Source organism: Mastigoproctus giganteus, chromosome 6 (assembly GCF_048544385.1).
Source record: "Mastigoproctus giganteus isolate SK-2022 chromosome 6, ASM4854438v1, whole genome shotgun sequence".
Lineage (NCBI taxonomy): Eukaryota > Metazoa > Arthropoda > Arachnida > Uropygi > Thelyphonidae > Mastigoproctus > Mastigoproctus giganteus.
Window position 1 is genome coordinate 77197388 of NC_143580.1, and position 25307 is coordinate 77222694.

Below are 25307 nucleotides of genomic sequence, written 5' to 3' on the forward strand. Positions count from 1 at the left end.
AAAGATCAGGGAATGACCACTGCATATCTCCGGAGCAATATGGCCTTAGTTGCTAATGCTCCTAAAAACCAAATAACTTTAGCATTAGCATTAGTAGAGGCATTTGATGCAAGAAAGCAAGCTTATGCAGCATCAGCCAAAAAAAAAAAAAAAAAAAACCCACTTCACCCCTCTGTTCGTTCCAAATACCTGTCCAGCTGAGCCTTAAACTTATTTAGGCTATCAACCTCCACCACAAGGGATGGAAGTCTGTTCCACCAACCAACCACCCGCTGGCTAAAGGCAAATTTCCTCACGTCTATGCTACATCTGTCTTTCCTCAATCTGAATTTATGCCCTCTCAGGTGATTTTTCTGAGCTAGAGGAAGAATCCCATCAGCATTGAGCATGCTTAAACCATTCAAGGCTTTATACACCTCTATCAGATCACCTCGCTGGTGCCTAGTCTCCAGACACTGTAATTTGCAAAACTTAAGCCTTTCTTCGTAAGAGCACCCCTTTGTTCCATTCACTAATCTTGTTGCCCTTCTCTGTACGCGTTCCAGCAGCTCTACATCCTTCTTGAAATGAGGCCTCCAGACCTGTATACAGTACTCTAGATGTGGCCTGACCATTGCCTTATACAATGGAATAATCACCTCCTTATCCCCGCTGGAAAAATTCCTGTATATCATTGACAATACTCCATGAGCTACTCTTGCAGCCCGTCTGCACTGCTCAGAGAACTTCATATCTGCCTGCACAACCACCCCCAAGTCCCTTTCATTCTCTACCACTGTCAGTGTAGTACCACAGAGTTGATACGTTGCTCTGGGGTTGCTGTTTCCCATGTGTAGTACTTTACATTTGTCAATGTTAAACTTCATTTGCCACCTCTCAGCCCATCTGCTCAACCTTTCCAGATCCTGTTGCAGCAGCATAGTGTCAGTAGTGTCCTTGACAACCCTGCCAACCTTTGTATCATCTGCAAACTTGGACATTAAGCTTGATATACCATCATCAATATCATTTATAAATACAGAAAACAATAATGGACCCAACACTGAGCCCTGAGGGACTCCACTAATAACATCAGTCCACGATGAGCAGTGTCCATTGATTACCACTCTCTGTCTTCTCCCCCTCAACCACCCCTTTATCCATAGCAGCAATTTGCCTCCAATGTCACACTGCTCCAATTTGTGTAGCAGTCTTCCATGTGCAACAGTATCAAAAGCCTTTCTAAGATCCAAGTATATAATATCAAAGTTATTCCCTGCATCCAGTGCTTTTGTGACTGCATCATAATATCCAATCAAGTTGGTCAGGCAAGACTTCCCCTTAACAAAACCATGCTGTGTCTGAGCTATAACTGAAGTCTTGTCTAAATGATCCTGCAGTGCTTCTTTAACCAGTGCCTCCATTAATTTTCCTGGAACAGAAGTTAAGCTCACAGGTCTATAATTACTTGTGTCAGCCTTTGATCCTCCTTTGTGAATTGGGGTCACATTTGCACATTTCCAGTCTATGGGTACCTCCCCTGAGTCCAAGGAAGCTCTCATAATTATGGCTAAGGGTTTGCTTACTTCCTTTGCTGCCTCCTTTAATATAACCGGATAGATCCCATCCACCCCGGGTGCCTTTCTTGTGTTTATCTTCAACAGTTTCTCCTCCACTTTACTCCCAGTTATTTCAAGATTCTGTAGCTTACTGCTAGAGTTGAATACACCTCTGGCATTCCCCTTGCTGAATAACTCCTCATGTGTGAATGTCGATGCAAAATATTCATTTAGTTTGTTAGCTACCTGAGCAGAATCATCAACAGTTGACCCATCAACTGTTGATGGGTCAACTTCTTAAGTAAAGAACTCTTTGCTGTTTTTCTTTGCGTCCCTTGCCAAGGATTTCTCGTAATCTGCCTTTGCCTGCCTAACCTCCTTTGTAACTTGGTTGCATATCAACTTGTATCTATCATAGGCTTCTGTGTCATGTGTTAATTTGTAAGTATCCCATGCATTTTTCTTCTCTGCCATATGCCTCATTAGTTCATCTGACATCCATTTTGGCCTAAACCCTGAACAATATTTCTTAGTTGGTATGTAAAGCCTAGTAGCTTCCAAGATAAGTTCTTTGAATGCTTCCCATTTTGAATTTGCTGTTGGTAACATCATCAGTTGGTCCCACTGTATAGAATTTAAATACTGTCTCAGTCCATCGTAGTCGCCTTTATGGAAGCAATAACCCTTCCCTTTACCCCTAATGGTAGTTACCTCTTTGAGTAAATCCCACTTCAGCACACTGTGATCACTGCCACCTAGTGGTTCGTTTATCTGCAGATTCTTAATGCATGAAGAATCACTGCTGATAATCAAATCAAGAGTATTACTCCCTCTAGTTGCCTCCCGAACATGCTGATGTAGAAAACAATCATCCAATAAATCCACAAAAGCCCTGCTAGTGTGTGAGTAACCAGCCCCCAAATTCCAGTCAATATCTGGGAAATTAAAATCTCCCATTATAAGACTCTCTGATTTACTGGCCCTCTCTATTTCCCTGTACAGTTCCTTATTATACTCATCAGAGTCATTAGGCCTATAGCACACTCCTACTCTCAATTTTGATCTCCCAATGCTTATGTCACACCAAACTGACTCAACACTGCACTGTCCGGCGATGTCGACTGGCTTCACTTCCTTGGTTTTTATGTGTTTCTTAACTAATAGCATAACCCCTCCCCCCTTCCTATCCTGTCTATCCTTTCTGTAGACGTTGTACTCCCCAAATTGCAGTTCTGCATCCCTTATATCTGTGTGACACCACGTCTCTGATATCCCAACAATATCTGCCTTTGATGTTTTGAGCAATACCTCAAATTCATCAAATTTATTTACTAAACTCCTAGCATTGGTGTACTAACAAACAAATGAGATAAACACTCTGAAAAGGTGTTGTGGTCACTAATATCGCTTTGCACTCAGGGCCCACTAATTTACTGGTTATTACAACCCAACTGACAAGAATGTATACCACCACAAACTCATGACACTTCTTGCATGTTAATGAACTACTGCCACAATGCACAATAAACTACTATACATGCAGACTTAATGTGGGATTTCATTCAAAATACCATTCAGATGATTACAATAAGTAGTCTTTGTTGTGTTCAGTGATAAACAAAGGCAACAAATGGGCTTCTCTTAAATGTTGCTTGTGTACATGTGTGATGCTTCCTCTATAGATTTATCTGTTTTTGATATCAGATTTTAATTTTGATACCATCTCAGAAATAATTTTAGTTGCAATGCCACACCAAACAAGTACTTCCCTCTTCAAGAAGTTTCTAGCCTGATCATGAAATTAAATTTTCATTACTTTCCCCACTTTTAATTTATTCAAAGTTTAAATATCTTAACTTCAGTCTATCTAGTGTTAACTTCAACAAAAAATACTTCAATAATTTAACCAAAAAATGGCATAGTGAATCCTTTGCTTAAGTTTCAAAACCAGAAGTAATAAAAAAAATTTATCATTTTGATCATTATTATTTAATTAATTATTAATAACAATAGGGATGTATTTTCTTAAACATACCACAGCATATCTCACTGAAGTCTTCATCAAAAAGGGTGCATAAACATTTTTGAAAAATTTGTATAATAAGCTTTCTGAACCAAAAACTGCATTTTCTTTTTTAGCTGTCTGGATACAGCAGCATATGTCAAGTCGATGGTTCTGAAAATGAAAACAAATTTTGATAAAATTCAAATAAGAATAAAAAAATTAAATTTAATCTACTCATTGTATCATTTATGATTACTATTTATCTATTAAATGTACTATTAATTAGGATTTATCTATTAAATGTAATCTTGAAATAGATGTGTTATATTAAAAGTGTTAATATCAGTAAAGGCCAGAAGAGGCAAGGAAGCCAGGCTTTTGCTGCAACCTTCCACCAACCTATAACCCTCTGATCACATTCTTCTCAATGACAGATGGTATATAGATCTAGTGTTCCATATATGTCATCAGATGATCAAGGAAGATTGTTTATATCAGTGGTCAACAACACAAATCAAACAAAGTTCCCAAGGGACAATCTATTAGTTCACCTAGTAGTTTGTATGCTACATATTTTTTGTGACACAAATTCCACCCAGTGATTCTGTATCCCCCACCCCCTGAAATGTCTGGTTTCCAGGTTCATCTAACCCACATCTTTGTAGTCTATCCAGATGCAACTTCCAAACCTGAACAAAATATTCCAAATACAGTTCTTTCCCCTATTTGTATAACAGCAATTATCTCCTCCTGCCTAATTGAACTGATACAATTAGACACAAAGGTTACCTGTAATGTAGCCTTAATGTCTAATTGTATCATTTGGGGCTGTCTTTCTCCTTATTTACACACCATTTCAGCTCTATTCCCAGCTAATATATAAGTTACTATTTCCCAAAGTGAACTTTACATTTAAGAAACGAATGTATCTTACAATTTCTCCAAACATCATCCATGAAGTCTATCAAAATAATTCATTAACCACACTCCAAACTTCATTTTGGTGAAAATTTTATAACTGTACCCTTTATTCCATCACCGATATTATATAAGAAAATCAGAATAGTGGCCCCAGCACCAAACTTCAAGGGACTATACTAATAACCTTGGCCAACTAGAATGACCATTTATAAGTCTTGTCTTTCAGCCCTACCTCAACTGACCTCAGGATCTTGCCCACATCCCAATACAATCCAGCTTGTACAGAAATTCTCACTTGAAGCCATGTCAAATGTTTTGCTAAATTCCAAGCATATAATGCAAAAATTACAATTAGTAGAGGCATATGATGCAAGAAAGCAAACTTATATAGCATCAGCAAAAAAAAAAAACCTTTCCATTTCACCCATTCATCCATTCCCTCCAAAAGTTTGTCCACTTCTTCCTTGAATTTATTTAAGCTATCAAACTTCCACAACAACAGACGGAAGTTTGTTCCAGCAATCAACTACCCGCTAACTAAAGGCAAATTTCCGCACATTTATTCGACAACTGTCTTTCCTCAATTTCAGTTTATGCCCCCTCAGGTTTGTAATCTGAGCAAAAGGAAGAATCCCATTAGAACTGAGCCTGCTCAATCCATTCAAGGCCTTATACACCTTAATAAAATCACCTCACAGGTGTAGAGTCTCCAGACACTTCAATTTGCAGAACTTAAGCCTTTCTTCGTAAGAGCACCTATTTGCTCCCCTCACCAGCCTTGTTGCTCTTCTCTGTACTTGTTCTAGCAACTCTACATTCTTCCTAAAATGAAGCTGCCAAACCTCCACACAGTACTCAAGGTGTGGTCTGACCATTGCCTTATACAAGGGGATAATCACCTCCTTATCCCTGCTAGCAAAATTCTTGTATATCATTGACAAGACCCCCATTACCTAATCTGGCAGCCTGTCTGCACTGCTCAGAAAACTTCATATCTGACTGCACAATTAGGTAACCCCAGGTGACTTTCATTCTACATTACCGTGAATGTAACAGAACTCAGTTGGTACATTTCTCTTGGGTTACTGCTACCCATATGTAGTACTTTGCATTTGTCAATGTTAAATTTCAGTTACCACTTCTCAGCCCATCTGCCCAACTTTTCCAGATCCTGTTGCAGCAGCATGCTGTCATTACTGTTATTAACAACCCTGCCAACCTTTGTATCATCTGAAAACTTCTGTATTAAGCCTGATATACCCTCATCAATATCATTGATAAATATACAAAACAACAATGGGCCTAACACCAAACAATCGGGGACAGGACTAACAAGATTAGTCCATGAAGAGCAGTGTCCATTGATTACCGCTCTGTCTTCTCCCACTCCACCATCCTTTTATCCATTGTAGCAACTTGCCCTTAATGCCATACTGGTCCAATTTGTAAAGTAGTCTTCCGTGTGCAATAGTATCAAAAACTTTCCTGAAATCCAAGTACAGCAGACTCCCAGTTAATGAGTCCCTATGGGACTGGACCTCAAGCCAGATAATCCAAAAACACATGCAAAATACCATTTATAAATTGTATTGGTTGTAAATTAAAAAATATATATATACTGTATACAGTATGTTGTATATAAATGTTTATTAAACATTTACTTAGATAAAAAAAATCCGGCAATCTTCATTTGTCTTTTTGATTTAAATTTGTTTTTTGAAGCAAAATCATACCACTTTTTCATAAGAATTATATCAATGTGCAGATGAATTATCTTGCTGTTCAATATCTTATCCAGTTCCAATCACTTTCTTTCCTTCCGAATGACTTATTCTTTTTGTCATTTTTATCTCAGCTCATAGCTTCTGGGTTCTCCATCTTCCGTCATTCGTCTTGACTAACTGCTTCGATAATTTCATCTGTTAACGTTTCATTCTCTAGAATGTTACTGCCTACAAGCCATTTATCAATGTCTCTTTCTTCCAGGTTTTTGAACTCTGATAACTGTTTCAAATTGTTAAGCAGAGCAATGTTATCGTGGTCTGTCAGATCCTCAGCACACGGCTCTTTGTCCAGATCACAGTTTGCAGTTAATTTTTCAATATTAGGCCATAGTTTCTCCATGACCTCACAAACATTGATGATGGCATTTCCTCAAAAGAATGGTAAATCACATCCCTGAAGTTAATTTTCTTAAGGGCCTCAGTGAGTTCCATTTCTTCACTGGTGGTCTTCTCAAAAATTTCTGAAAGAAGTATTTTCTGTAATGCCTTTTCAGACTAACTATCACCTTGATCCATAGGTTGCATCAAAGATGTAATGCCAGGTGGTAAAATCATGGATTATCTCGACCAAGGGTCGAGATAATCCATGATGGCCAATGACTGGGGGGTGAGAAGAGGACACAATAAGCCAAAACAACACAATAGAAGTAGCATGAATATAGAGACGGATGGCCACAGTTTCAGGTTGGAGAGTCAGATGGCAGGATAAGCCAGACAGGAGAATGGGCAAAGGTGACCATCCTGTTAATTCCCATAACAGATAGCTTAAAAATGGAAGTTAAAACTGGCAGTGAAAGTGTCAATTCATGTGTAAGGCACATCATGGCAATTGCAATAAAACTGTATTTGTCACTAACAAGTATTAGTAATGGCAAATGATACAAGAAAGCAAGCATCAACAAAAGGAAAAAAAAAAAAAAAAAAACACCGCCCATCCATACCCAAGAATTTGTCTAGTTCTTCCTTGAATTTATTCAAACCACCCACTTCCACAACAACAGATGAAAGTTTGTTCCGACAATCAACCACCTGCTGGCTGAAGGCAAATTTCCACACATCTATTCTGCAACCATCCTTCAACTTGAATTTATGACCCCTCTTTTGCACAGTGCTTGGAAGCAAGGGGAAGAATGCCATCAACATTTATCTTACTCAGTCCACTCAATTCTCATTCCAAGTAGACAGAGGACAGAGGGAATGTTGTTCCAGTTGCACCTGGCATTTTGTAAGAAGATGTTGACCATGCATAGTTTTCTTCATTGCACACGTGGAATGAAGAAAACTGCTGAATGGACAATGACATGGCCACAAGATGGATCAATCACTAATACAAACTGGAATTAACTCTGAAGGTAGGTCAGAGTTAGCATGAAAAATGTGTAAGAATTCATCAGTCAGCTTATTTCAGTCAGACTGTTCAACTAATCGCACTCTCTTTTTTGAGTGCCTTTCTTGATAAGTATCTTGTTGCAGCCAGTAAGCTCTCATAAGAGACAAGCTTAAGTTTATCATACTTCAAATGGCAAAATATTGTTTATTAAACTTGAGAGACAGAAAAATAATTAATATCAATGTCACAGCAACTTATAGATTGAGGCTAAGTGGAGCACTCTAATTTCAGTAGGCAGCATGATTTGTAGTAACCCATAATATTCACAAAATTTCGCTACACAGTCTTGCTAACTTAAAGCAACATACACATACAGAGTTGAAGCATCTAGTGAATGGTTAGGATTAGTGCAATGTGACTGTCGAAAAAAATTAGAAATGCAGATTTTTGCACATTCAAATGTAAAAAATAACAAATGATGGGAACACATTTCAATTTACCTGGAGATGCAATACATACAAACAAGTTGAAATATGATAAAAAATATGACACATTACAAATGGCAGCCATAAAAAAAATAGTGCTATCAAGTTAATAATCCATTAATTATTAATGAATTATTAAAAACACATCAAAGTACTTCGTCAAAGAATATAAGCCCTGGAACCTTTTAACCAAAAATGTAAGAGCAACTATCAAATCCTCTACAATCATTTAACAGAATTTAATTTAATCATGATATTTAATTCAATTAATTCAACTGAATTAATTTAATCATGATATTAGCATATTACCAATTCCTTCAACAGATTTTTTTGTAAAAAGCTATGTACTCCAAAAACCTTTTATAAATTCTAAATACACAGGGATCTTGGTTCTGGACAACATATTCATACTTCAATAATAAAACATGTTGTTCACTGTGATATGCATGAGGAGTTCAATCTCCTACAACTCAATATGGCCCTTTCTCTTTCTTCATCCTTTCACCATATAATATGACGAATTCATTGCAACTGTTATACTAAAAATTATAGGGGTGACTGTGCATTGATCTTCCTTCTGTGTGCATCTTTTCTGCTGTGGCCAAATATACATGCACATAATGATATCATACTGACTGAGCAGCTCAACTGTACCGAAGAAGTTATCATTATACAAATGGCCCATGGTAACAAGGTGTCCTTGGAAGGAGAGCCATCAAGAGCCCTGGACATTATACGGAATCGAATAACCTCTGAAGACCTGTGTCCTTTGTTTCCATTTTCAGTTAAGACCTGTTTCTGAATAATCAATTGAGACTGTAAATCCAGACTGTAAATCTTTCACAAACTAGCTAACATCTTCCAGTTTTGGTTCAATTCTTTCTTAACATTTGGAAAGTTTTACACAATTTCTGCCTTCAATACTTCACTTCTGGGCAAGGCAGAGATTGGGTAAGCTAGGACAGATTATGAGAAGTCTCTGGTAAAGAATAGCAGCAAAAACTTTTTTACTTAACTGCTAACAAACTGAATAGTACTTAGTACTTGTGCTTGGGTTGGAGGTTGAGAAGACGAAAGAAGATATTTGTTGACATTGGACTTGAACTTCTGTAGATTGTAATTTTCAGGAAATACGTATGAAGGAAGGTTGTTCCAGAAATGTTTTGCATCTAGATTACACGAGGCTATTTTAGAGGTGACGATAACAGAAGTTTATCAAATTCTAACGGCAAGTTAAACGTAATGATATTAAGGGAGGCAGGCAAAGCTTCAGCCAAATTCATGAGAGCATCCTTGGAATCAGGGAAAGTCTCTATGGACTGAAGATGTGCAAATGTGTCTCCAATTCAAAAAGCAAGATCAAAGGATGACATGAGTAATTATAGACCTGTAAGCTTGACTTCTGTTCCAGGAAAAATAAATGAAGTCATTGAATGAAGAAGGACCATCTAGACAGAATGAATGTAGTTATACTGTAGTTGTAGCATGGACTAGTTAAAGGGAAAAATTGTCTGACCAATCTGACTGAATATTATAACACAGTAACAAAGGAATTGGATGCAAAAAGTAATTTTGACATCATATACACAGATTTCAGAAATGCTTTTGATACCATTGCACATAAAAGACTGCTGTACAAATAAGAGCAGTGTGGCATCAGGGGCAACTAAGTGTTATGGATAAAGTGATGATTAAATGGGAGAAGTCAGAGTGTTGTTATCAATGGGCACTGCTCTTCTTGGACAAATATTTTTATTATTTTCTTATTATCATTTTCATTCTCCACATGCAAGGTAATAGAGAATAAATATGAAGGTCTCAGTGTAAATCAGCTGCCTAGATAGCTTATGGAGTTTTGTCAATGATATAATGGAATTTTGCCAGCAGGAATAAGGAGGTGATTATCTCCTATTGTTGTTACTATTGGGTTTAATGATACAAGGACTGCTAAGGCCAAATTATGTCTGTTCATAGTTTATGTAGAGGTAACATATTGTTATAAATGTTCAATTATATCCTCTTGTACAGGCCAATACATTTTAAATATGTCAAAGGTTTGTCTATATTTGCTTCATTTCTATAAAATGAGAGAGATCATGTGAGATATTCAATGTGGAAAGTGAATGAAAGGTGGTTGATCAGATGGTTGAATGTAAGGGACAATCAACCAGAAAATGACGGACCGTAAGTTGTCTTCGACAGTATGAGCACTGTGGTGGATTTTCTCCCAATAATAGGAAGTAGAGTATGATGAGTGTGTCCAATTCTGTGCCTTGCCAATACCACTTCCACTCATCTGTTTTGTCACAAGCCAGAGAGCCACAGCTTTGGTTCTTATTTTATCTGGTAAAGTTTATTGTTGGTGTTACTTTTCCAGATCTGTGACCATTTATCGTAGCATCCTTTGCATATGACAGACTTATAGTCAGTGGATGGAACCTGAGGATGTTGTGAGAGCCGGTTGGGAATGTTTAGCTGCAAAGTTAGCACTTTCATTTCCCAGAATGCTAGAATGGCCAGGGATCCAGCAAAAATTGATTGGACACACTGCAAGAGAATAGCTGAGAGTGAATGTGTTTCAATGTAGGATGAGAGGAGGAGAAACTCTTTCTTATAGCAGAGACAACACTAAGGGAGTCGGTGTAAATTAGAGCAGATGAGATGGAAAGCTCTATAATCTTACTAAGTGCTAACTTGATGATGTATAATTCAGCAGTGAAGATGCTGCAGGTTAATGGTAGTAAGGCTGTAACTGAAAGTGAAGGAAAAACTGCTGCAACACCTACCGTAGTTGCAGTTTTTGATCCGTCAGAGTGAGCTGGGTGCAACTGCCTGATATTGCAAGGAGGTATGACATTCTTTCCCCATCGAAGAAGATGTACATCGTAGGAGGTAGAAATGTACGCCCAAGGAGGAAGAGGTGCACTTGTGTCCTGAAAAATATCATTTAAGTTGAAATCCCAACTGTAGACAAGCTCTCTAATCCTGAGTGAGGCTGGTCGATTCTTATTTGGCTTACTCTCATAGAAGGAAACCCACCTAGTATTATAGAGAATACTCCCAACTGGGGTGTGATGGAAGACTGAATCTTAGCAGCATAGTGGAACAGTAGTGTTTTTCTACGAAGATGTAATGTGGGATCATGCACTTCTTATTGAAGTGCACGATCCCCCATTTCTATTCCTTATTCCAAGCATGGTTTCCTCCTTTTTGGCATGAAAGCAATCTGTATTCCACCAGTGATTTCGGCGAATGCGATATGGTTTGGATTTTGGAATAGAAGCATGGGTTGCAGTTAGAATCTGATTGGTGATGTAAGTGGTTACATCATCAATCGGCTGTTTTTCAACATAAAGCCTGTCTAGAAATATTTGGGCGGAATAGCCATCCTAGTTAGCCTTTTTAAACTTCCAAGTGGATTGTTGATCAGTTTTTGGAGTTACCCCTGTTTGTAATGAGCAAATAATAGGAAAATGATCGCTATTAAAGGGATTGGTTAATAGTGACCATGTCATGAATGGAAACATGGACAGTGAACAGATTGATAAGTTAATTTCAGAAGTAGATACTGTAGGTAGGTGGAAGAACCAGAGTTTAGTAAAGTTAGATCATTACTGTTCAAAAATTCTTCGATCAATATACCCCTTGCATCCATTGCAGTGGATCTCCGCAATGGATGGTGGCCATTAAAATCACCAAAAAGACAAACTGGTGTTGGGAGTTGCGTAATGAGGTTGTCCAGTTCTGAATGGGGAAATGGTATTGATGGTGGAATATAAATGGAAAAAAGGGTAACTGAAACACAAACTGCAATATGAACTGCCACAGCTTCTAGAGTGATTTAAAACAACAAATGGGATTAGGAATATAAGACCTAATTCTGCAGTTTAAATAGCCAGCTTTTACTGAGGATGGCATTTCTGGGATGCTGAATGTTAAGATTATGGATGGTGTCAAAACGACATTTCCATCTTTTTCCGTCATTATACGTTTGGAGCTGATTACCTTTTGATTGCTCAGTTTTTGAAGTAATTCCTCTTCAGACAGTAATTAGGTCCCACTCTGTGATGACACCTTTGGACGAATTCAACATATTGTGGGGAGTGATATGATACTGGCAGCCCACCAAAGGTTGTTGTTTTGAGCAGCCACTCAATGTTTTGAGGGGGCTGTTTCAATCAGGAGGTCTTCGGATTGTAGCTGTTTAGCCATTTTTGGTGTTCAGCAAATGATTCCAAATATCTTTGGATAACAAATGGTGATAATTTGCCCACAGGCTGGGTGGGGAGAGAGTACATCACCAGAAAATTTGGCATCTCATTGTACTGCACTTCTCTTTGTAGCCTTTTTGGTTGATTAACATCATTACCATCAGACATTTCCAGTCTTGAGCTTGAAGACTAATGGGGAAAAATTATTCAAATCCATGCTTGCTCCTTTTAGCCATGGGAGAGGGACTTTCTTCTCCCAGGTTATTGGCCCCATCACGTGGAGGCAGGAGCAGTGTCAACCAGTGACCAAGCGATCAGGAGAATAGGAGAGCAGTATGTTACTAGCAATAGCAGTAACGTTGCAAGCGGGGTTAGCAGTAATGTTGCTGGCAGTGAAGTAGTGACGTTGCTCAGCGAGGGAAGTAGTGACGTTGAGAGCAGTGGAGGGTTTAAGAATGCACTAGTACTCGCCCCTAGGAAAAACGCTAGAAAATCACACTAGAAAGATCACTTGGGAACTATCGTTTGGCACTCAGGGCCAATTATCTCATAAGGCAATGGTTAGGCCACATCTCAAGTACTGCATACAGGTCGGGAGACCTCGTTTCAGGAAAACTGTGGATTTGTTGGAACAGGTAGAGAGAAGAGAAACAAGATTAGTGAGAGGAACAGAAGGGTGACCTTAACAGGAAAGGCTTTAGTTGTGCAAGTTGCAGTGTTTGGAGCCCGGGCACCTGAGGAGATCTGATTGAGATGTTTAAGGCTTTAAATACATTTAGCAAGTTTGATGCTGATGGAATCATCCTTGTTGCTCAAACTACACATGGGGGAGCATAAATTCAAACTGAGGAAGGATTGTTGAACAATAATATTGTGGGAGTTAGCCTTCAGCCAGTGTGCAGTCGATTGTTGGTACCAACTTGCATGTAATATTCTAGAAGTGGATAATTTAAATAAATTGAAAAAAAAAAAAAAACTAGACAAACTATTAGAAGGATTGGACAGGTGATATAGGAAGAGCTTTTATTTTTTTTGTTTGCTGCTATATGAGCTCGCTTTGATATCATTTACCGGCACTAATGCTAATTAAGAAGGTTAAAAAGGCATGAATATTTCTGTTACAAAAATAAACTTTTCTATCAAATTTGCTTTCAAATACAATTATCCAATTAAGATTTCCTCCTACTTTTCCAGGTTCAAAGTGCAATCATTATTACCATTTATGAACAAACAATAATAAAAAAAAACATGAAATAATATAAATAAATATATAAATTTTATTCTTATATTTTGTGTATATGTATGTGTTATTCCAAAACCAAAATATATCCTTTCAATAATATTGTGGGAGTTAGCCTTCAGCCAGTGTGCAGTCGATTGTTGGTACCAACTTGCATGTAATATTCTAGAAGTGGATAATTTAAATAAATTGAAAAAAAAAAAAAAAAACTAGACAAACTATTAGCAGGATTGGACAGGTGATATGGGAAGAGCTTTTATTTTTTTTGTTTGCTGCTATATGAGCTCGCTTTGATATCATTTACCGGCACTAATGCTAATTAAGAAGGTTAAAAAGGCATGAATATTTCTGTTACAAAAATAAACTTTTCTATCAAATTTGCTTTCAAATACAATTATCCAATTAAGATTTCCTCCTACTTTTCCAGGTTCAAAGTGCAATCATTATTACCATTTATGAACAAACAATAATAAAAAAAAACATGAAATAATATAAATAAATATATAAATTTTATTCTTATATTTTGTGTATATGTATGTGTTATTCCAAAACCAAAATATATCCTTTCAGACAATCTAAAATTGTCTTTCACAACTATTAAATAGAGAACTCTGCTCTAAAACAAGTACTTGCAAGAGCTGTTGCAGAGTCAAGCAAACAATCACAAAACAATCAAAAACAGTGATATTTATCACTGAGATGAACAGGGCCAAAAGAAAAAAAAAATCTGGAAATGTTCCAAGAGCAATATGAAATAACTTCTAACAAGGATCTCTCTTTTTAAGCTCCTCAGAACAGTAGTTTGTTGATGCCTATGCTTTCACAGATAAAATAAAATAAAACTGGCTTATCTTCAAACTTTAAAAATACCGATTTCTTTAGACAATGTGTAAATAAAATTTTTTTTTTTTTTTTGCTGTTGTATATAAAATTGTGTTCTTCAAAAATCCAGGAGACTGGATTTTTGAAGAACACTGTAAACTGTTTTGCAGGAGAATACATAATTGTTAAAAACATCAGTAATAATCTAAGTCACTTCTCTTTTGCTTATGAGACATATGATTCTTTTCACAACAAAAGAATAAAAATTGGCAAGGCTGAATATTTTTAATTGCTTACTGGACAAATCAAATAAGCAAATAGCAAGAAATTAACCTTTTCATTTATAATAATGAGCGTTATTGCAAGCACAGAATATAAGTCATCTTTCTATTGGTCTCACATTAAACTACTAGTATTACTAGTCATTAGGGTATTCTTTTCAAAAACACCAGTTTATTTTGTGTTTTTTGTAACATATAAAAATATTCATTTTGCAATACATTCAATACTAATTCACAGAACAGTACTTAGTAGTACAGTAGCATGTATTTATTTTTTAAGGTGATTCAATTGCTGAAATCATATTGCACTATTTATACTTCATATTGAAAAATACTGGACAATTGCAACATCCATACCAAAGGCAACATTTGAACCCATGACCTTAGCTTCTTAGGCAATTACATTATCCACTGGACCAATCTGACAATAGTCACTCAATGCTGGTGACCAGAGAGAGAGAGAGAGGCAGATTGGCTATAAGACTTACCAGGGAAACACCGGTGGGCAGGAGGCTGATATGATTTTAGCCATAAACACCAGTATGAGGCCACTACAAGTTTCCCCCGGTAAGAATTTTTGAACCGGTCCACCTCTGCTGGTGACTATCATTTTGTGGAGATTATAGGGATCAGAGCTACTGTATTATATTATAAATATAATGATTTACTACTGAAAACTTAGGCTATATATATAACCTTCAAAAAACCAGAATGTTCAAAACTCTGGCACATGTGATGATTCCCAAAAATGCTCAATTTTTGAGGTTTTATTGAAAAAAAAAAAAATTCATCAATCAGGTGTTCTGTTAACAGATAAACAACTCAGGCTATTTACATTTTTGGTTTTGTTTAACTTATGACATTTGAATGATGTTTGCTAATGATAATAAGCCTGAACTTCAATATATGCTATAAATCTCTCAGTTTCAAAAGCATTATTCCATTACTTGCCAAATATTTCAAACTTATAAAGCTTTAGTTTTCCTTATAAAATGTAAAGACCTCTACAGTGTCATATACCATTTAATGGAGAATGAAGGTATTTGAGGGCTGGTGTTGGTAAGTTAATTTCACTGATACTAATCAGAAGGCCAGGAGGTCCCACCCCACACAATATACAGGTGCTCACATAAAAAGGGCTCAACATATAAAAAAAAAAAAATATATATATATATATATATATATATACTGGGTGATTATAAAATAAGTTTCCCTATTCAGGAGACCCTAGTGTCAAAACTGTTAGATTTACCGTTAAACTGTTAGATTATAAAGGAATGTCAAATCGGTGAGTATGTCATTTAGGGCATAAGGAAGCAATTTTTAGAAGAAAAAAAAAATCAGTTCAAATTTCTGCCAACATTGGAAAAACAGTGCTACACATATGTAAAAGTTGTTGTTTACTTCAAGGCATGCTGCTTACACAAATGACATCCTGTTAGATAAAAGCAGAAAGGCCAATGCCATCATGCCATCAACAACCACTATGGCTCTTAAAAAAAAAAATGTGCTCTTTTAGTAAAACTGTTCTATCAGAATAATAGTAATGCTAATGCAATACTACATGAATATCGGGAACTTAAAGGTTTGCGTAAAGGACCTTTGACGTCAGTGGGACTTTGAAAGTCAATAAAGAAATCTGAAGCAACTGGGGAGTTAGGTGTAATTCGAGGCAGGGGATGACCACGTATCGGAATGGAGGTAGTGGATGAAATAACGGTTGCAATGGACAGAATGTGAAACAATGCCAATCAGTAGTGCCTGCCAGAGGTGTGTCAAGAGATTTGAACCTTCCTTGGTCTGCCGTACGTAAAGTGCTTCGAAAAATTTTATGCTGGTTCCCATACAAGATTCATGTAGTGCAAGAACTAAACTCTTGTGATCAGCAACAACAAATAGACTTTGCTCTACAATTTCTAGCTCATATGAAACTTGACGATATGTGGGCTCGAATGATCTTGTGGTCTGATGGAGAGCATTTCACTTTTCATGGAGCTGTAAATGCACAAAACTACTGAATATGGGGGAACTTCTTGTCCGTCTGCTGTGCATAAAAGACCACTACAAATTCCATATGTTACAGCATGGTGTGGATTCACAGCAGAGTTTATAATTGGACCATTTTTCTTTGAAGAGTCTACAACTCATGGCCCCGTAAGGTGTACGGTAACTAGTGCACAGTGCTTGGAACCCCTAGTTTCATGCAAGGTGCCTCTCCCCACGTTGGTCGACAAGTGAAAGAACTGCTCCCATCATTTCTAGAGACTTTCCGCGACTTTGGCCAGCCCGATCACCAGATCTCAATCCCTGTGATTTCTGGCTATGGGTACACCTGAAAGGCAGAGTTTACCGTGGCAGCATACAGATGCTTGTTGATTTGAAAGAAAGCATTAAACAGCACATGTAGCTAACATCCCCAATGAGATACTATGCGAAACTGTGTAGCATGCAGTCCTCCATTTTCAGTAAAACTGTTCTATTTTTTCACTTGAGATGGTTTTTTTTTTGAAAAAAAAAAAAATAATAAATAAAAATAAAAATAAAAAAAAAACATCAAGTGAAGGACAGCATAGAGAACACTATCTGTAGATTTCTAAGTTCTGATATTAAAATCTAATATTAAGTTAAGTATTTCATCTGATGTTTACAGTGCCAATTTCTCCCCTGGTGGCAGAAATTAACTTTTTTTTTTCCTTCGACAGATCGCTTCCCCATACCCTAAATAACATACCCACCAATTTTCACAGCACAATCTCTAACCGTTTTGACACTAGGGTCTCCTGAATAAGGAAATTTATTTTATAACTACCCAGTTATAAATCTGGGTAGTTATAAAATATAACTACATATGTGAAAGGGTTAAGAAAAATATCCAATAAATTTTTTTTATCTTTGTTAAAGTCTGTTGTATGGATATTTCAGTATAATGAAATGAGGTGGTTAAATATACGAGCATGAAGATAACAATTTTAACGTGTCAGACAGTCCCATATGTCAAAAAAATGGATATATATAAGTAGGAGTTCCAAATACAAAGAGGTTTTGGATGAGAAAGGCAATTTCTAAGTGCCAAAAGATTGTAATTTATTGTAATCGCTTCAATATTTTAACTGCACAGTAAGTCTTGACGTAGCCGAGTGGTCATTAGCAAGAGTGCAGTAGCACACGCTCTTTGAATGGACCGGGGTTCAAGGCCATGACTGCTAAATACAATTAACATTTGTATTGATTGATTTATTGTAAACTCTGCTGACCTGGTGGTCGTGCCGGAGTATAAACAAGAACATTTTGAATTATAGAAATTATGTATTATAAAATTTTAAATATACAGTATTTATCTAACTTCACACATATAGTGATTATAGTATTAAATACAGTTGGTCGGTGTCCGATAGAGTTAATATGTAAACATTTACCTGTTGACGCTTTGTGTCAAAAGTAAATAAACTCAAGAAACATGTCATTTGTAGAAAAAAGTTGATCAGAAGAGCAACTCCAGCATACAAAGCAAAAAGTTTTACTGCAGGCATTTCAGTCAAAGCACCTATGATGTAAAAAAAAAAAAAAAAAAAAAAAATTTAAAAAACCCTATGAATATATATAATGTTCAATCATAAACAAAATTTTCATTTTAATTAAATGTATTATATATTCAGCAGGCTTATGTATTTTTCATTAATACCGAATGTCATATTATCTTAATAACCACAGTTATTGCTAATTAGTATTGACAGAATAATGCAAAGAAACAAATTTTATCATCTGCCATAAAAAATATAATAAAGAACAATTTCAAAAATAATATAAAATAAAATGTCTCCCAAGTTTTATATTTTATCTCTTTCAAATATTTTTCTGCTCTTTAAATCTGCATAAGCTCTCTGCCGCTACAAGGATAGATGGTAATTGTTCCAATACTTCATCGCTATTTGACTAATTTGACAAATTTTCTTACACTTAGTCACCTGTCTGCATCAGTGACGGCCTAGAAAAAGAAAATATACCTCCTTCATTAAGTCTGCCCAATTCCTTTCATGGCCTTAAATAGGGCTCTCCAATGTAGTATCCTCAGTAGGATCAGGTGGCACCGGCAACCCAGAACTACCTTTCACGAGAACATGTCTGGAGAAAATTCTAGGAGGTAAGTGCCAGAAATTAATAAATCTAAAATAGTGTCTTAAGAATTAAAATTACCCCTCTTTCCCTCTATAACCACTAAAATAATGTTGAAAATAATAAAACTTCTTTAAAAAAACCTTCTTATAAATTTGCACAAGAAAATTTATTACAGAATCCAATATGAGGTTCATTTAGTGAATTTCATTCCTCTATGAAGTCTGTGATTTCATGGATGGAAAACTGCATATTTTATAATAACTAATTATAAGTGAGTATATATAATAGAAAATAATGTAAGATGCAGTGAAGTGTGTGTGTGTGCGCGCGCGCGCGCCATGAAAGGAATTATTTTGACAAAAATTGAATATTAAAAAAAAAAAAAAAAAAATTGACGGCCTAGCCAAAAAATGTTGGATAGTAACAGCCTTAAGAAACTCAATTACATCTCCACACAGATGCTTAGTTTTCAAACTCCACATTTACAGAACTGGAGTCTCTTCTGCATAACTTCTCTGTATCCACAGCTAGTCTCTTGCTACCCTCTTTTGTACCCTTTCAAGAAATTTGATCTTTCGTTAAATGAAGTCTCCATTTCACAAAATACAAACTTCAAACTGTGATCTAACCACTGCTTTCTACAACAAGATAATTACGAGGGCCGGTGCAAAAGCAATGCTTCCTATTTTTTTGCTTTGAAATGTGGTAGCGTAGATCATTTCGTGTGTCGCTGAGTGGTCACTAGAGGTCTCTAGTTTCACCATACTGACTGGTGCCGTGATCAGTGTTGTGAGTGCAGCACACGGATAGTTCAAAATGATGGATGTTACAGATATACATATCAAGCAAAGAGTGGTGACTGAATTTCTTGCCAAGAAAGAATGACACCTATCGAAATCCATACGCATCTCAAATTTTTATGGTGTATTATCAAATGTGTAGTACTACACGTGCCAACCTATTTAGATACCTGACGAAATGGCACCCCTAGATGATATGGCATCAGGATTAGACCAAAGAGCAGGGTGAAAATTAATTTTTGCAAAATTTTCCTTAAATCTGAGTACATACTGGATAGCAGCATAGATCTATTCATCAATACCATGTAGGTGCACTCCTCTCTCTGCCCAGACATTATTTAGCCTCTTCCCTGAAAGCTGTGGGACACTTTAATTACAATAGCATCCAATCACTGAGGGACCAATTCAGGTGAACCTATTCACAGCCTGTGATCCAGTCGTTCTTGTTTGCGATATGCAAAGAATTAGTCGCAAGTAGAGAGTTGTGTGAAACATTATCAAGAGATGGTTTGTGTGAAAATAAAGGGAACCATAAAATGAAACTGTCGACAATAAAGGGTATGCAACTACCCTTTATTGGACAAGAGAGGCGCCTCCATAGCCAGGTGGGCAGGAGCAGCAGTGCGTAGCACACGCTTCTTGATTAGACCAGGGTTCGAGCCTATGACCACCAAATACGAAGGATGTGGAAAGGTCAGGGAATGACCACCGCATATCCATGGAGCAATATGGCCTTAGTTGCTAATGCTCCTAAAAACCAAAAAAACAAACATTAAGCATGGTCACGTGCTATGTTTAACTAACATGACCATGCGGTACAATTCTTGATTTCCATATGTAACGTATTTATTTAAATACACTAAATGCAACAAGGCATAATATTTTAAGAGTTTAAGATTCTATATCTATATAATATCAGTGTAGATACACCATAGACAACTCTAAAAGAAAAACCATGATCGTAGTGTGAAAAGCACCCAGTGATGAAAAGCCAACTAGCTTTGAAATGGTGCCATCTGGGTGGTGGTGCCCGCCGAAAATAAGCGACAGTAGTCTTCTCTATTAGTGAAGCGTTATTTATTCCAGGTAGAGCAATATATGGTAACTCGTTGTGAAGAATGAGCACAGTATGAGATACTGTGCTCATCATACATTGCAAGTAATTAGAGTACTCAAAGTCTGGATATTCAATTTTTTTAAAAACATCTTCACAAACTTGGAGTCTTTTCATTTTTTGACCTTCGTTCAAAATTTTTGGCACTATCTGGGCACACACTTTTCTCATGCCTAAATTTTCAGCTAACCGTTTCTTTGTTCATATTGCATTCTGATGCAGCCATTCTAATAGTTAAATGATGATCTCTTCTAATCAATGTCCACACCTGGTCCACATTTTCATCAGTTTTCATGAATATGGAAGATGATGAATGACCAGGTCATTCATTGTCTTCCACACTCTCATTTCCTTTATGGCATTTAAACATGTGAACTCATGACATAATATATTCCCTATAAACTTGATGTAGCAACACAACTTTCAGTTGGTGTTTTCTTTAGTTTTATAAAAAAAACTGAGGTTGATTCATTGTTCAATTCTTTTGTCTGTCATTTTCCCTGCCAACTGCAAAAAAGTAAGGTTCATGTGCCTCACTGCAGAGGATATGAACATGCTGGAATTTGACTTGGCAGACAACTAGGGAAAGGTTTAAAGTCAACTGATGTGCCTTTGTTTCACAGGTGGTGCTTCATGTATAATGGCTAAGTGCAGTCATGTTATTTAATAACCACATTTTGTAATTGTAATGGTTTCTTTTGTTTTTCATCTGTTCTAATACTCTGCTCTTGAAAATTTACATGTGATATCTATCTGCATATTAACTGAAAAAAAGGCATGGAAATGGACATTAACAACATGCATGTTTTCAAGAGCATAGAATTAGAACAAATGAAAAAGAAAAATAGAAACCTTAAACTCACCCACACAATTAAGATGCTCACAAAGGTTAACCACCAAACAAATGTCTATACTACCACAACATTCAGCCCCAACACCAACCACAGCCTCTCTTTCTCTCTCTCTCTGAATATCCTCAACCTCTGGTAAAAACTATAATAATTGTAAACCACTTTTTTGGTTCGTGAAGCTGATGCTGACATAATGGCAGCATTACAAGATTGTAAGTATTTATAGATATCTGTTTACTTAAGTTTATTTTATTAAATAAATTATTAACTGATTTAAAAAATTATTTAAATATTTTTTAAATCAGTTTTTACCTGATGTTTACTAACAGTTATCTGTTAGTTAACTCAGGATCTATTACACATAATTACTAAAGGCTAAATATTAACAAGTAAGAAATTTGCAATGAAATTAACAACTATGTAAATGAAGTCGCAATAATTTACAGTTATGCTGTCTTTACAATTGCTATGGAAGGAAGTACCAATAAATGTCTGAGAGTAATCTGTTATGCTTTAAGAAATTAAAGGCAGATTACACTTCACATAGGTTGAAGTGCTCATAATTTCACCAATTTACATATACCCGTGCACCATGCTGCAAAAAGAATATTTCAGCCTTTATTTGGGAAAACATTAAGATTCATAGTGTTCCTGCCAGCATTCTAGTATGTTTAAGGATATCCTGTAGCATTACGAATGTACAATCAGTATACGATAAGATATCAAGGAGAGTTGAAAGAGGGTGTCTGTCAGGCATCTATCCTGTTGTTTGGAAAGTAGTACTGGTAGCAAGGATTTTTACTCGATCTTGGAAACTCATTCCTTACCCATACAGTTTCATTATATGGCAAAATATAAAACTATGTAATCTGCATGAGATTATGTATTTACATATAATGAAATGGTAATTTATTCACTGCTAATAAGTGAAACTGAAATACAGTTGGTCGTCGACTTACGACTGACTTCTGTTCTGATTGACAGGTCGTAAGTCGATCTGGTCGTATGTCGGCCATATATTTATTAACAGTATTTTTTAACCTTTCTAATCTTTTTATTATCTTTATAATTTATTTTTATAATCTTTTAAATTTTTATCATCTTTTATTTTTCATTTTAAATACAGTAATGCTTTTATCTTTTACTTCGTTTCTACGCCTAGGCTATCTCTCTCTAGGAGGTTAAATTCAAACGCTCTGTACATTTTAATTGGTTTATTATTCATACTGTTTATAAAAAATACAAAACTACGATCTATAATTACATATACAGTATTGTCATAATTTGAAAAATAATACTGTACATAATGTACTGTAAACACAAAAATACAATCTAAAATTAATGTAAAAATTAATACAAATGAAATTTACAAAATCAAATTTTTTGTGGTCGTAAGTGTGGCCGGTCGTAAGTCGCATAGGTCGTAAGTCGACGACCAAGTGTATATAACTTTATTGTAAAGTATTTACCTTTTCTGGCTTTGTAGGTGTGCAACTTCATATAAATAAATATAATCACATTCCGGTCTTCTGGACATGGGTTTAGCTCCTGACAGAAGCTGTAAACTTAAAAGTGGAAGACAGAATGTGGTTATCAATGGGCACTGCTCTTTGTAGACTTATTAGGATTCAGTGCTAGGCCCATTGTTGTTTTCTTTATTTATTAATGATATTGATGAAGTTATATCAGACTTAATATCTAAGTTTGCAAATGATACAAAGGCTGGCAAGGTAGTTAATGACAATAATCAGGGCAATCTACTACAACAAGCTCTAGAAAAACTGGGTGGTCGATTAACTGAGAAATGGCAGTTGAAGTTTAACATTGACAATTTCAAGGTACTGCATATTAGTAGGTAATCCCAGAGTAAATTATCAAATGTGTAGTACTACACTCAAATAGTGGAAAATGAAAAAGACCTGGGGGTAATTGCGCAGACAAATATGAAATTCTATGAGCAGTGCACACATGCTGCCAGGACAGCTCATGGGTTTTGCCAATGACATACAGAAACTTTGGTAGCAGGGATAAGGAGGTGATTATACCTTTGTACAAGACCATGGTTAGGCTGCATCTTGATTACTGTATACAGGTCTGGAGGCCTCACTTTAGGATATCGATCTTCTGGAACAGGTGCAGAGAAGAGCAACCAGATTGGTGAAGGAAACAAAAGGGTACTCTTACCTAGAAAGACTTCAGTTCTGCAAATTGCAGCTTCTGGAGACTAGGCACCTGCGGGGAGATCTGATTAGGTGTTTAAGGCCTTGAATGGGTCGAGTAAGATGAATATTAATGGCATTCTTCTTCTTGCTGAGACTATATACATGAGGAAGGATGGCTCCAGGACAGATATGCAGAAGTTTGTCTTTGGCAGTAGGTGACTGATTGCTGGAACAGGCTCCCATCTGTTGTTGTGGAAGTGGATAGTTTGAATAAATTCAAGGAAGAACTAGAAAATTCTTGAAGGATATGGATGGGTGTAGTTTTTTTTGTTATTATTATTATTGGTTGACGCTATATAATAAACTTGCATTATTTGCCACTACTACTACAATTGTATGCCTTACACACCTCTGACTGAGGTGTATAAGGCCTTGAGGGTTGAACAAGCTCAATGCTGATGGGATTCTTCCTTTTGCTCAGATTAAGAACCTAAGGGGGCATAGATTCAAACTTTGGAAAGACAGTTGTAGAACAGATGTGCGGAAATTTGTCTTTAGCCAGCGAGTAGTTTATTGCTGGAACAGACTCCCATTTCTTGTCGTGGAAGTTGACAGCTTAAATAAATTTAAGCTGAGCTGGACAAGCATTTGGAGTGAATAGATGAGTGAAATGGGAGGGGGTTTTTTTTTTTTTTTTTTTGGCTAATACTGCATGAGCTTGCTTTCTTGTATCGTATGCCTCTGCTAATACCAAAGTGAAAATGGAAAGCAAAAAATTTTTTGGGATAGGTAAATACATTTGTCTATTATACTTCTGTAAGAACACATGTAGTGGCATTACAATGAGAGATATATTTCAAGTCATATCTGTCAATATTTTATGACAAAATCAGGTCTAAAACTACTACTACTCCTTCCACCTCCCCCCCAGGACAAGTCCAGTTTCAATCCCACCATCACTACTTCTGAGAATAAGTGAAAGGGTCTCTAAATTAGAGAAAGGGCAATGCCAAGGTGTATTCTACATTGGGGACAGGAAGCTCAAGCAGACAGAGTGCCCTCCCCCAACAGGTCAAGGAGGCAGTGTAGACTTAACTGCTAATGTGGCATAACCAGATATGTTTTGCAGGAAAAGTCCATGAAGCTGGCAAACCTGAAAGGAAGCATCATCATTTTTCAACAGCTGAGCAGAAGATCAATAAGTTGATCTGAATCATAAGTTTTTCACATAAATGGTATCTCTTCTGGAGAAATTCCTGGAAGAGTTTACCCCCCCCCCCCCACAATCTTTGGCCACTTTAAAGAGGCCACCAAAAAATCAAAGAAATTTACAAACAACTACTGCTCCTTAGCACCTAATGCACTCTTACACAAGCTCCAAGAAGTTAAAACAGAGTCGACACAATCTTCAGAAATTCCCCCTTCCCTCCTTCCCTCTACAGTATTCTCACAGACAGGCTTCAACAGACCAGCCAATTTGGCACTCAGAAACAAACACTAAATAATGCCAACAGCATAGGAATTCTACTATAAAGCCTGCCAACACAACACAATACAACACTGAAGCAGATGACACCAATCAACAGACTTGAAGAACTGGCCCTGGAGATCTTTAAGGCCAGCCAGGAAGGGAGCTCCTAGTCTTCA

General features: G+C 36.6%; 1 protein-coding gene across 3 annotated transcripts in view; it reads right to left on the minus strand.

Annotated features, from left to right (window-relative positions):
• Nucleotides 1-25307, minus strand: part of LOC150084420 (NPC intracellular cholesterol transporter 1-like) — a 466919-nt gene that overhangs the window by 210236 nt on the left and 231376 nt on the right. For all 3 annotated transcript variants that reach the window (XM_090376058.1, XM_090376057.1, XM_090376056.1), the window contains 2 exons: nucleotides 18034-18161; nucleotides 3574-3714 (listed from right to left, as the gene is read on the minus strand). In XM_090376058.1, the coding sequence (XP_090232184.1) occupies nucleotides 3574-3714; nucleotides 18034-18161 (269 nt within the window). The remainder of the gene's footprint in view (nucleotides 1-3573; nucleotides 3715-18033; nucleotides 18162-25307) is intronic.